Here is a 13,459-nt window from a genome sequence, read left to right as displayed (position 1 = left end):
GTTTAGCAGCACCCTTCCAGTGAGTTGCATAAGCCATTCTGGCTGCAGAAATCATATAAAATAATAATTTCCCATGAGCATTCTCCAAATTAACATCTAAAATCATATTCAATAAGAGCAGTTTGGGTTCAAATTTAAATTTACAGTTTAATATCAATTGCATCTTTCCATGTACTTGTATCCAATATTTTCTGGCAAAGTCACAGTACCACCACATATGTATGAATGATCCCTGTTCCTTCCCACAGTTCCAACATTTTGAGCTTACGTTTTTATATATTTTAGAAAGCTTCAGGGGAGTTAAATGCCAGCGATACTGCATTTTATAATAATTTTCTTTTATAGCAATACAAGCCGTATACTGTAATCGATGGCACCAAGTTCTTTCCCATTGGTCTAGGGCAAGGGGTTCTCCCAGGTCCTGTGCCCATTTAAGCATTGACACTTTAACAGTTTCTTCATACATTCCCAATTTTAACAAAAATTTATAAAATTTAGAGATTTTTCCGTTATTTGCAAAGATTATCTTATCAAAATCCTGAGTTGTTGGCTCAATATTGATTGTTTTCAAATCCAACATGAATCTTTCTTTAATCTGGTGATATAAAAACCAATTTACATTTAGCTCATCTTCTTCTAATTCTTCCCGTGATTTCATAGTCAAAGCATTAGTATTTTTATTTATTTTTAAAAGATCTTTATGTGTAACCCATCTCTCCAAGCGAATTTCATCATTTCTATGAAATGCCTCATTAACAGAAGCCCACATTGAAAAATTGAAAAATATTTTTGAAGGAATGAATGTGTCACTTAAAAGGTTTGTGGAAATAAAAGTATTAAAATTTTCATGAGGTGGCAGGAAGAACAAAAGAAGTAAGTTTGCTTTCCTGAGTATTAGAGTGCTCCAATAGAAAGGGTGTTTTACTCTGTTTCCCATTCAATAAACTTTATGATGGTGATGAGCTATGTAGAAAGGCCTTTGTAACTTATATCTCAGATGTGCATGGAGTTGTAGCAGATACTCAGGAGCAAGGAGCAAGGGGCAAGCACTCTGAGTGTGATCTGAACAGATGCTGTCCCTGAGTAGATTCATACATGTGTATATATCTTTTTTCATATGTTCCAAAACTAAGCCTTGGGATTTAGATATAATTTCTGGAGTTCCAGCTAAAATAATCAGTCAGTATTTCAGTAACTCATTAAAACCTATGGAAGGACACACTCAGATTTCCTGCGTGGATTTTCTTTCTTGGGGGGGGGGGGGGGGGCTTGTTGCTCTTTACCACAAAACAAAAATAAACAAAATCCTATTTTCTTAATATAATAGTGTCATTTTTTTGTTTTGAAATATATTTCTTATGTATTATTGTTGCTCTTAATTGCACATGTTTAGTGATAAATTGATAATAAATGTAAACAATAGCTACAGTTATAACAAAATAAATAGTTCTGTGGCAGAGGCATAACATACAGTTCAGCCAATGCTGTCTGTCTCTTTATTTGAAGATGGATTAGAAAGTAGCAAAAAATCCTGTATATTATAAAACAGCTTTCGCCACCCTGGTACCCTCCAAACATTCTGGTCTTACAAGTCTCATCCCTCCAACCATTTCCAACAGGACGTGAAGAGCAATACACGTGAAAGGCACCAAACTTGGAAAGATAGTACTTAAAATAATAAGTGCCCAAATAGAGGTCAACTGTTGTTCATCTTCTTTTAAGGCTGCTGCTAAATCTGTTCTTATCCTCTCTTTCAGCTACATACCAGAAGATTTCACCCTTGTCAGTGTCCAAAGAACCTGTGGGGGTTGGCAGCAGCTACTCAGTCACTTTGTACATTGGAGAGCAAGCATCTTCCACCCTCAGGCCTCGTTGCCATTCCTTCGTAACCACTCCTGGTGGGTCCCAAGAAACCTTGGGTGGGAGAAGCCAAGGTGACTCACCTCGCCAGAAGAACAAATCTGTTTTCAGAAAATTATTTGGGAAGAAAGACTGAGATGCCAGCTTATTCCTTTCCAGCTGAAAGAGATGTGTGTGGCTGCAGGTCAGCACAGAACCTATCTTTGATTGACTGGGCCTGATTGCTACCTGTGGCCACTGTTAAGTCGTGCCTCCAGTTCCTGAAAGTTTGCTGTCTTGTAAGAGGACAGGAAGAGAGAAATGGTTGGGAAAGGCTCTGCTGATGTCAAACAACCTCTTAGGCCTCAGTCTTATATTTCGCCTATTCAACTTTAATAGAGTGTATGGAGCCAAGCTTTCTTTATGTTCTGGCAAGGTGATGTACACCTTGAGCCCATTCCTTGTAAGCACTTAGTCTTTGTTTGACATGCAAGCAAATGCAGAAATTGGGTAAAGCATTCCCAAACCTGTGTGTTAATACTGTACTGTATTTGTACTCCTTTTCAGAGGGGAGAGTCACATTGTCTCCCTTTCTTCCTAACAAATGTTTGTGTGGTTAAGGATGGGATCAAAAAAAGAAAGAGCTTCCTTATTACCAATTATCCACACTACAGAATTCAAGCGCAGGGTTGACAGCTTTTTTTTCCCTTTTTTTACTTGACCTTGCTGTTGTGCATCTTAACCCAGCAGTGGCCCAATTTCAAAAGTCATTGGTACAACATATATTCAGACCAGAGGGTTGAGAAAAGTACTTTTTTGTACTATTACTTCCTGAACCCCCCAGCGAGAGGAGCCACATGCTGGCTAGTTGGATTCTGGCAGCTGTAGTACAACCCCACCCCCAAAAGTAATTTTCCTAACTGGTGGTTTAGGTCTTCAAGAGTAACTGTTTATTTTCTAGCTGCCTCCTGGGTGAAGAAAGAGAAATGCAGTAGGCTCGGCTACTTAAGTCTCTGTCCCAGTCCACCTCCCAAATGATTATCCCTAAGGCATGGGTGGGAATTGTACAGTCCTCCAAATGTTGTTGGACTGCAACTCCCAGCATTCCTCTCCACTGCTAATGCTGACTAGGGTTGCTGGGGCTTGCTGTTCAACAACATCTAAAGGGCCATATGATCCCACCCCTGCCCTAGGAGAATTTGTAGTTTGCCAAGTCCTGCTTTAAATGGAACAGAAAGTATGAATAACTGATGAGAGCCAATGTGGTATAGTGGTCTAAGTATTGAACTATGGCTCCTGAAGACTAGCATTTATATATCTGCTCAGTCACATAAGCAGATCTTGAGGATGTCACAGGAGTTTATCAGACAAGGGAAATTGGAAGTATAATCCAATGGCAATCCGAACGCAATCATGGGGTTTAACGTTGTTGCATGATAGACCACCACACGCAATTTCAGGCAATGGCAAGCTATTTTCGGGCAATGGCGAGTCAGTTCAAACGCAATTCGAATTCACTTAAATTTGCTGAACTAGTGAATTCACATGACTGCATTCTGACCCCACTTTCTTTTCATTCGAAATTAGAAATTCCTCCCGTGTGATAAATCCCACACACTATCAGACTCAGAGGAAGGCAACCCCCTCTGAATAAATCTTGCCAAGAAAACCCAACAAGAGAATCACAGTAAATTGGCTCTGACTTGAATGAATATTGTAACTACAACAGGAGAGTTTCTCTCCATGGTGTGAAAAGCTTCACTTGTTCCTTTTCCCCTAGGTCAAGCTGCTGTAAACAACAACTACATCACAAACAGGGCAGCCCAGCCAAGCCTTTTTTTTTCTTTTTTGCCTTGTCAGCTGGCGAACCTGAGTGAGGCTTAGGGTATACAGCAAAGTCTGGGGAGTTATTTCCTGGAAAATACATACAGTACTGATGGATTAGTATATATCTGAACAAAGATGATATAAAGGCTGCTGGTAGCTCTGGGCAGTAATACATTTTGGGGACCCCAAAATGACAATTTATGTATTTTTACTATTAAAAAAATGAAACATGGAGTCTTCTACTAAAGCAGGGACCTCACTGTCATTCTGCTGTCTTCTGCAGGATGATGCCCTGGGCAGCAATTAAGGCTTGTTTAATAGCTGGTTGCATCTCCTTAGGAGACATTAAAATCACATTAAAAGACCAGTTGGCTGTCTGTGTCTCTTCACTGAAAATACATTAGAGTTAACTGAGTTATAATTTAACTGACAGGCAGTAAACTTGTTGCTTAAATCATTCTGATTTAAGCATATTGCAGCACAAGTCATATACTGTAAGCGTTAGAAGAAGGGGAATAGGTGGCAGCTTTCCAAACAGTTGGCAGAGACCTTGGTATGCTTTTTGGTTTGTCATCATCAGCCTTTCTTAACCTGATACCCTCCACATGATTTGGACTACAAATTCCCCAGCCTGCATGGCATTCAATTGTGCTGGATAGGGATTATGGGATTTTTAGAAGCCTCATCTCAGCACCAAGTTAGGGAAGGCTGATCCAAAGCAACTGGAAGAGTTATGCGACAAGTTGTAAGGAGGGTGAAATGTAATATCTGCTAATGGCAGAGAGTTTATTTTATTCCAATTGCCAATTTGATTCTACAAGATTGGCAGAACATTTGGAGCAGCAAGCTCAGTGTTCACATAACCTTTCCTATACGGGAACCAATGTCCCTCTGTGTAGGCAAAGCTCAGTTCTTGTGAAGAAAATGGAGGAAATACATAGATACATGGGTGTTAATATAGTATTTACAGTCAAATCAGGAGGGTACAGGAGGAATCATGTTGCTTTGGTTTCTTAATTTATTTCTGGTACTTCACATTTCTAGTACCGGGGAGAGAGAAAATGGTTAAAATGTCTTGGAGGAGGGAATCTAGTTCTCCAGTGAAGGCATACTTTATATGGAAAAAGTTAAAAGCTGCCTGCCTTCCAACTCTCCTTGCAAGTGCCCTCTGGCCCTATATTAGTGTTGTGAAGAAATATGCAACTTTGCTCATACTTCTCCCTCAAATAAAAGAGTTCTCGTACTGCATTTTATAGTATTTATAGTGGGAAAATCTCAATTTGATCCTAAAAACCTGTTTTCTCTTGCTTAATAGATGTTATCATTTGAATAGGGAATTTGCCTATTCCTGCTTGTGTTCTAAACATTAGTATATATTCCTTTCCTTATCTTGGGGCCACCTAGTTGTCTTGGCTTTTAATCCCTATCATATTCATTTGCTAAGGCAACCCTGGAGTGTGCCAGTTTGGGAAATTGTAGCATGTAGATTGTGGTTTTTCTGTGCAACTGCAAAAGATTATAATCATCAATTTATTTGTATGCTGCTTTTGCAATTAATTGTGCCCATAGCAGGTAACAACATATCCAAGTGAACAGTGATAAGTATCAGTTAATGAGAACAATTGCAAATAATCCCCAGTATTAAATAAATACATCATATAAATATCAGTAAATCCAAACAAATTTATTCCAGAACAGTACAAACCAAGTGGCCTAGTCCAACTGTTTAAATAGGACAGAGACTAAAAGTCTCACATTGAAATAAAAATACGTGACAAACAAAATTAAATAATTTCCATTCCACAAAGGAAGCATGGGATTCTCCATATTTAACATGTTATTTATACCTCCTTCACTTGTGGATTTAATCTCAGTTCTGACATCAATCCAGCTTCCTCCAGCTCCCTATTCATCCTTTATCTTGGAAACTGGCCCAGCTGAGTCACTTGTTTTAACATAACACCAAAAGTAAACATCCAGCTTACCTGAATGGCAACAGCCAGAAAAAGAAGGTGGAAGAAACCTGATGCATACAGACACTTTTTTGTGAGCAGAACCTCAACAACAGTACCTTTGGGACACTGTCCATAGATGACAAAATTTCCGTCATGGGAAATACAAGCCTAGGTGGTAATTTTCATATAGGAAATATGAAAAGAAGTTGTGACAAAATGTTTGAATGTATTGAGGTCTCTGCACATTGGGTATACTTTGGAAATATAAAATAGCTAAAAGCCTGAGTAATACATTGGTAAGCCCCCATTTCAGAACTAATCCCTGCCATGAAGCAAATTATCTAAACTACTCAACCTTCAGTCAGTAATATGGGGCTGGTATTGCCAGACTAATTTACACAATGTCCTTCCATTAACCTAGCCAGAACTGCTGGACTATAATTCCCATCCTCCCACCCAGCCTGGCCATTGGATGTACTAGATGCAAATGGTGGGAAGAGTAGTCATGCATATTTGGAGGATGCTGGATTGGGGGAGGTTGGAAAGAAAGTATATTTTTAACACTTATTTATCAGTAATAGAAGAATGACATAGAAGAATAGAAAGTTACATACATAATTGGGGGGAAATAGATTGTAAATCCAAACATTTATCTTAGAGTGCAGGAAAAGATTAATAAAATCAAATTTGGGGAAAGTTTTGATTAGTCAACACTGGGACACACCTGCCTAATCCACTCCTGCTGGCTTAACAGCCATGCCAGCTGCTCTTACAAGGGGGTGGGAGAGGCTTTGGAAAGGCAATCAAAGTTGGTGTTTACACTGGAATTGGCACTGGGTTCCTGGAGAGCTGGATGCAGCTCAGCTCAGCTCAACTCAGCTCCAGAAGTCTAGCCACTGTGCAGCCAAAGAATTTGCTTTTTCTTCATATTAAGTACCCAATGACGGTTGCTCAGTTTGTTAATTTTCCAGGGCAAATCAAATTATTTCTATTTGAAAAGATGGAGCAGGAGATCAATAATGAGTGTTATACAAAGAATCTGTATGTGCAAACCAAGGGCATTGGGGATGCTTTTTTCTATTTTTAAAACAGAAACAGGGCTAGCCCCCACCATTAGTGTTGAACAAACACTTCAAGCGGCAGATGCTGGGGGCACCTCCCCATGATTTCTCCTGAATCTTCAAAGGCAGCCTTGCTGCCCCAGGGATGTAGCTATGGGAGCTGAAGGCAAGATGATGGCAAATAAGAATACTGCCCTCCTAGCAGTGGCATCATTTGGGGAGCACTGGGGTGACCCCATTGCTCCCCAAACATCTGCCTTTGGGCATTAACAGGCAGTGGCATTTGCCTGTGTCCCATTAAAATGATGAAGAGATGGGGTAATGCTCAGTGAGAGGAGAAAGGAGAGGCCCCAGATTTAAAAAAATTTCAAATTTCAAATTTCAAACATTAATTTTTAAAATTAATATTTAAAAACTTCTTTTAAAAATCACATTTTACTAAATTTTCACTTTAAGCACATGAAACTGTGTGTTTGTAAATACATTTAGGCTGTGCGTATGATATTGTAATTTAAAGTTATAATTTTAATTGTGCTAATTTTATGTCGCAACTATTACCATTACATTCAGTGATATATGGGAATTATGATTTATGAGTACCATTAGTTAAAAAAAAACATGACTAAGGATTCTATATGGGGTGGGATGGGAGGAGGTCAATGGAGGATGATTGGCACAATGAGTTACCACACCGGGTGACATCAAGCCTAGTAACGCCATTGCCTCACAGTACATTTTTTCTTCAGTCCTCCAGTTTCTAGCTTTTCAGTAACTTAAAAGTTCAGGTAATCTTATCAAGGGATGGTAAACACAGCAAATATAACAGAAAATTGCAGACTGAAGGAAATGGGGGGGATATGTACTTGAGTGGGCACTGCCCTCATTTTGCCCCCTACCTGCTGCATCTGTGGACATTGGAGAGGAAAAATGATTACATGATGAGTATTCAAGCAAGATTTAGGGTCTGGATTCTATACATGGAATGTGTGTGTGGGGAAAGATTCCATTTTGCCCTTTACCTTGGGAGCAAATTACCTTGGGATGGCCCTGGTTTACATCACATTTGGTTGTCTGTGTTGCTTCATATTTTTTCTGAAAAATAAAAGGCCAAAGTAGATGTTGGATGTAATTGGCACATTCTTCCTGTTAACAAAAACGTGCTGGATGAGGACAGGTGAAACCAGAGGAGCCACAGAAGGGAAAGAATTTTACGATTTAATCATCATCATTTCCATCCTTCAATCAAGTTTGAGATTCTCTTTTAGCATTTCTAGTGAAAGTGTCCCTGTTAAAGAGACAGGGATAGGGCACTTGTTGAGATAACAGAAGATGCTGCCATGCATGGGTGCCAGTCCTGAAATGGTGGGTGCACCCTAATAGAGAGTCTACCTACTGAGTTGATTTTTCTATGCAGTCATATCTGTAGATTGTCAGTGGTTGTTTGTGGTTGCTTTGAACTGGCAACACTATACACATATTTTCTATTTTTTTGCTGCTTTCTCATCTCAGTCACATTTTCTGCAGAGTAAAAATTACTTACAATAGAGCAGTGGGTATTTTGTATCTTAAACTTGCCAGTTCTCTTGTCAGTATTGCTACTGAGATTTAATTTGGACAAGACCTGAGGCCAGTTTAAGAAGCAAAAAAATGTGTATGGGTTCTCATGATACTATCACATGGCTACCACCAAGCCGATTAACACTGGAAATTAAGGTATTATGGACTGTGGCATTTTGAGGGGGGGCAACATAGCTCAGTGGTGGAACATATGCTTTGCATGCAAGAGATCCAAGCTTCCGTTTCTGTTATCTCCCATTTTAAGTGATCTGAAAGCTTGCTCCTGGTGGTCTACTACACTACCAATGCAAACTGATGATATTACTGGGATTCAGTGTTGCTGCCTGTTTTCAGTATGAAGCCTGCATTCTGGAATATTTGGTGTAATTTTAAAAAATCTGAGCATTTGCACAGTGCCCTGCCTTTCTTGCTGCCTGATTTCAAGATGAGGGGCTTCTGAGGAGGCATGGATCCAGGGATGTAGCCAAGGGGGGGGGATTGGGGTCCGGACCCCCCCTTCCATTAGAAAAATGAATGGTGTGTGCTGCTGTGCCGCTGCACTCAAGCCCCATTATAATGGTAGCACTTAGTCTGGACCCCCCCCCTCCTAAAATCCTAGCTACGTCCCTGATGGATCTCACTTTCCTTCTGTTCAGAATTACAGTGGGAAAATGTTAAAGACTGGAAGGCCACGTTGTTCCATCCACAGCTTCTTTGTAAGCCACACATCCCACTGCATAATTGAAAATTCTTTTGATCCCACATGCCCTCCAATACATAAGGGGGCATAAGGGCTATTTCACCTGTTTTGGGTTTTTTTTTACCATCTCTGAATCACTTTAGTATATGGTTGCCTATAGAAATTGTACTGGGATTCAGTGTTCCTGCCTGTTTTCTGTATAAAATCTGCATTCTAGAATATTTGATGTAATTTTAGAAAACCTGAGGAACAGGAAGTGATCTGAAAGTCACCTTCCATGTAATTTCTTGTTTTTAAAAGCCTCTCCTGGTGGCCTAAGATGTGGCGGAATGGCCCCTCACTTGTCCTGTGGGCAAGTATTTGGGACATTTAATTTTTTAATGGGGGGGTGTCTAAGGTTGACAAAAATGGCCTTTGGAGGCTGTTTGAAGATCACAGACTGAACTTTCTCCACTAGAGTACTCAGGGCCTGGCCCTTCTCATCTTCAATGCCAGGAAGAGGAATCTTGGGAGGCCAATACTTTGAAAAGTGCGTATACTGTATATCTATTATTTATATCTGCTAGATTTTGGCCTACATTTAAACCATCTATTCAGGCAGGAGGAATTCCAAAATGTCCTCCATTTTTGAGCATGGTTAAGAAGCATTAATTTATATTTCGTTGATAGCTTTTATTTGGGAATCTCCTGCATTTTTTCTTGAATGTCTTACATTTTTGCAGTGCCTTGTCCTCCTTTGAGGTTAGGACATCTGGTCACCCTGGGTCATGCTTAATGATATCACCAGGGCCCACCTAGGTCTCAGTTTTTATCTCACTCCTGAAGGCCAGACCTGGAATGTCCACAATCTTGCAGACCTATATCCCCACCTTTGGGTTAGAATTTCAACAGTGTTTTACCACCAGAGTTAGGCCTCTCTGGGCAGAGCTTGAAAACCTTACTTCTTTGGATCACAACTCCCATAATCCCCCAACCAGCATGTCCTCTTAAGTCCAAAAACTTAACATTTCCAATCTCTGTCTGTAAATCAGGATTTGTTGTTTAGGTCTGCAAAGTGGAATTTCCCATTTCAAAGTATAAGAGAGGATAAGATGATGAGCAAACAAATTCCTTTCATCCAAATAGGAAGTGAAAAGTCAGGAGAGGGCAAAAGGGGACGTTACCCTTTGCTACCACTTTTTAACTCATTTTGCTCCTGGGATTTTTTCTTTCTGTCCAAGACATCATGAGAAGCCCTACGTCTGTCTTTCACCCTCTAAGCTTACCTATGAAAGCTACTTAGCATAGCTGGAGCTGACTCACACTGAAATAAACAGAGGATTGGCCCAATTCTAGACCACTGACAAATGTTCTAAAACCTTTGCCTGATGAAGAAACCAATGGAGCATCGAAAGCTTGCATCATGTACTTTATACATTTTAGTTTGCCCAATAAATGTATTGCTGTTTTGTGGGGTTTTGTTATTGTTCTTCACTGTGTGACCAACATGTTTACCTCTGGATGTTTTCTGAGTATAATTAGAAGAATAGAAGATGACTAGAGCCAGCATGGTGTAGTTGCTTGAGTGCTGGACTACAACTCTGGAAATCAGGGTTCAGTTCCCCGCTGGAGCATTAAAAAACCCACTGGGTGACCTTGGAAAAGTCACATTCTCTTACCCTCAGAGGATGGTATGGGCTAAGAAAATCCCATGGCCTTAGGGTCACCATAAGTTTTTTAAAAATGATTTGGAGGCACATAACAACAAAAAACGCAATTAAAGGTGTTACAAGAACCTTTCTTTTTCTCAGCAACCAGGTGCAGAGCTATGAAAGAATCCCTCACCTAGTTAATTTCTGTCTGCAATATGGAGATGTTTAAATGCAAAACATGCCTTGCCTATGTGAGACAGAGTGAATGTCAGAGAGAGGACACCTGAGAGCGGAGAGCAGGAAAGGTACTGGAAGCCAGTGTGTAGTGGTTGGACTGTTGGACTAAGACACTGGGAGGCCTGTTCAAATCCCTCCCTGCTTGGCCATGGGTGACCTTGGATCAGGATGACCATATGTCATCCTTTTCCAGGACCTATCCTACATTTCAACCTTCTGTCCAGGAGGAATTCAAAAATGTTTTCCAATTTGAGCATGATGAAGAAGCATGAATTTATATTTATATGCAAGGTGATCAGCTGTCCTCCTTTTCCAGAGCATGACCTACATTTCATCTGTCCAGGAGTTCCAAAACATCCTCCATTTTGGGCATCCCTAAGCAGCATGAATTTACATTTCTATGAGTATTTTTAGCTCTTATTTGGTCATGTCCTCCATGTTTTCTTTAATGCCCTCCATTTTGCAGTGCTTTGTTCTCCTTTGTGGTGAGGAGGAGGACATCTGTCCACCCTGAGAGAGGGGAGGCCTTGGGCAAGTCACACTCTCTCAGCCTCAGAGGGAGGTTGTTGCTGCTGCTGTGTGCCTTCAAGTCATTCCTGTCTTATGGCGACTCCGAGGTGAACCTATCATGGGGGGGGGGTTCCTTGACAAGATTGGTTCAGAGGAGATTTGCCATGGCCTTCCTCTGAAGCTGAGAGAGTGTGACTTGCCCAAGGTCACCCAGTGGGTTTGACAGGAGGCAGTGCCAAAAAACATAGCCCTGTTTAAGTATTTGAAAGCGTGTCCTATTGAGGATGGAGCAAACTTGTTTTCTGCTGCTCCAGAGAAAAAGAATCAGAGCAATGGTTTCAAACTTCAGGAAAAGAGATTCCACCTCAACATTAGAAAAAAACTTTCTGATAGTAAGAGCTGTTTTACATTGAAATATAATGTAGTACAATATCCTTCTTTGGAGGTTTTTAAACAGAGACTGGATGGGCATCTGTCGTGGATACTTTGATTGTGAGTTCCTGCGTGGCAGAGGGTTGGACTGGATGGCATTTGGAGTCCCTTCCAACTTTATAATATCAAAGATACACCCATGTTAATCTGTAGAATCAGTATGCAGAGAGATCTTGGAGCACCTTTGAAATGAAAGAAAGTTGGCAACCTGAACTTTCCTAGGCCAAAGTCTACTTCCTCAGATGCACCTGAGGAAGTAGACTTTAGTCTAGGAAAGCTCAGGCTGCCAACTTTATTTTTGTTAGTCTCAAAGGTGCTACAAGATCTCTCCACATCTATGATTCTAAGACAGTGGAACATGCTATCTTGGAGTGTGGTAGACTAGCAGTGGTCTTTAAGAGATTTTGGACTTCAGCTCCCAGAATGCTCAGCCATGTTGCCAATAGTTTGGGATTCTGGGAGCTGGTCCAAAATTCTTTAAAGAGCACAGGTTGGGGACCACTGAACTAGAGTCTCCTTCTTTGGAGGGCTTTAAACAGAGGCTGGATGGCCATCTGTGGGAAAGGGGCTGAACAGACAGGCCAAAATAAAGCTGCTTTGGGTCTCTTTGGACGTATGCTGTTTAAATGACACACACCTCTTAAGAGGCCAGAAGTTGCACCAAAGCTGCAATCCAGTCTTTAGGTCTGGACTGGAGTGTGGCTTTCGCGTGGCTTCCAACTTCTTAGGATGCTTGTATCATTTAAAGAGCATACCTCCAAAGAGACCCAAAGCAGCTTTATTTTGGCGTGTCTGTTTGGGCCCTGTGGCTGCCAACTTCTTTCTTTCAGTTAGACTCAAAGGTGATCTCTCTCCACATCTATGATTCTAAGACAGTGGAATATGCTGCCTTGGAGTGTGGTAGACTAGAGTATCCATAGATTTTTGTGGGTTTTTCGAGCTATGAGGCCGTGTTCTACAAGAGTTTATTCCTGATGTTTTGCCAGCAGCTGTGGCTGGCATCTTCAGTGAATGCTGGCATGGAAGAGAGTGGGGTATATATACTGTTGGTTGAGAGAAAGCAATTTCCATGTTAATCTGTGTATTGTCCTGTTGTTGAATGGCAAGGCCTCAGGGTGTCTATTTAATTAATGATCCATTTTCTGCTGGGAAACCCTCCTCACCCTGGGTGGTTTTCATTTGCATTCGCTGGGTCTCAATTTTGATGTTTTTCAGGACTTGTAGCCCAACTTGGTTAACTTTAAGGGTTTCTTCTTTCCTGTTGAAATTGTCCAGATGTTTATAGATTTCAATGGCTTCCCTGTGCATTCTCTGAGCTGATAGTTGTTGGCATGGTCCAGAATATCAGTGTTTTCAAACAGCATTTTATGCCCATGATGGTTTATAACGTGTTCTGCTACTGCTGATATTTTTGGCTAACCCAGCCTGCAGTGACTCTCATGTTCCTTGATTTGTGTTTGAACACTGCATTTGGTGGTCCCTATGTAGACTTGTCCACAGCTGCACGGTATGCAGTAAACTCCTGCAGCTGTGAGAGGGTCTCCTGTCCTTCGCTGAATGCAGCATTTGCTGGATTTTCTTGGTCGGTTTGTAGATTATCTGGAGGTTGTGTTTTCTCACTAGTTTCCCACTTCTGTCTGTGAACTTTATCACACAGGAGAAAATCAGGGGTTTAACCAGCAATTTATCCCCCCCCCCTGCCCCCCCCCC

General features: G+C 40.9%; 1 protein-coding gene across 4 annotated transcripts in view; it reads left to right on the top strand.

The window, feature by feature from the left end:
• LOC149310741 (uncharacterized) overlaps positions 1–7,784 on the top strand; it is a 76,802-nt gene extending 69,018 nt beyond the window's left edge. For all 4 annotated transcript variants that reach the window (XM_089529642.1, XM_089529641.1, XM_089529639.1 and 1 more), the window contains one exon: positions 1,758–7,784. In XM_089529642.1, the coding sequence (XP_089385768.1) occupies positions 1,758–1,996 (239 nt within the window). In that variant the 3' untranslated portion in view covers positions 1,997–7,784. The remainder of the gene's footprint in view (positions 1–1,757) is intronic.
• The last annotated feature ends 5,675 nt before the right edge of the window (positions 7,785–13,459 follow it).

The sequence above is a fragment of the Sceloporus occidentalis genome, unplaced genomic scaffold, assembly GCF_023333645.1.
Source record: "Sceloporus occidentalis isolate IW3139 unplaced genomic scaffold, rSceOcc1.0.p SCAF_6, whole genome shotgun sequence".
NCBI classification, from domain to species: Eukaryota; Metazoa; Chordata; class Lepidosauria; order Squamata; family Phrynosomatidae; genus Sceloporus; species Sceloporus occidentalis.
The sequence above is the reverse complement of the archived record's forward strand: the minus strand, read 5'-3'. Positions and strand labels throughout refer to the sequence as shown.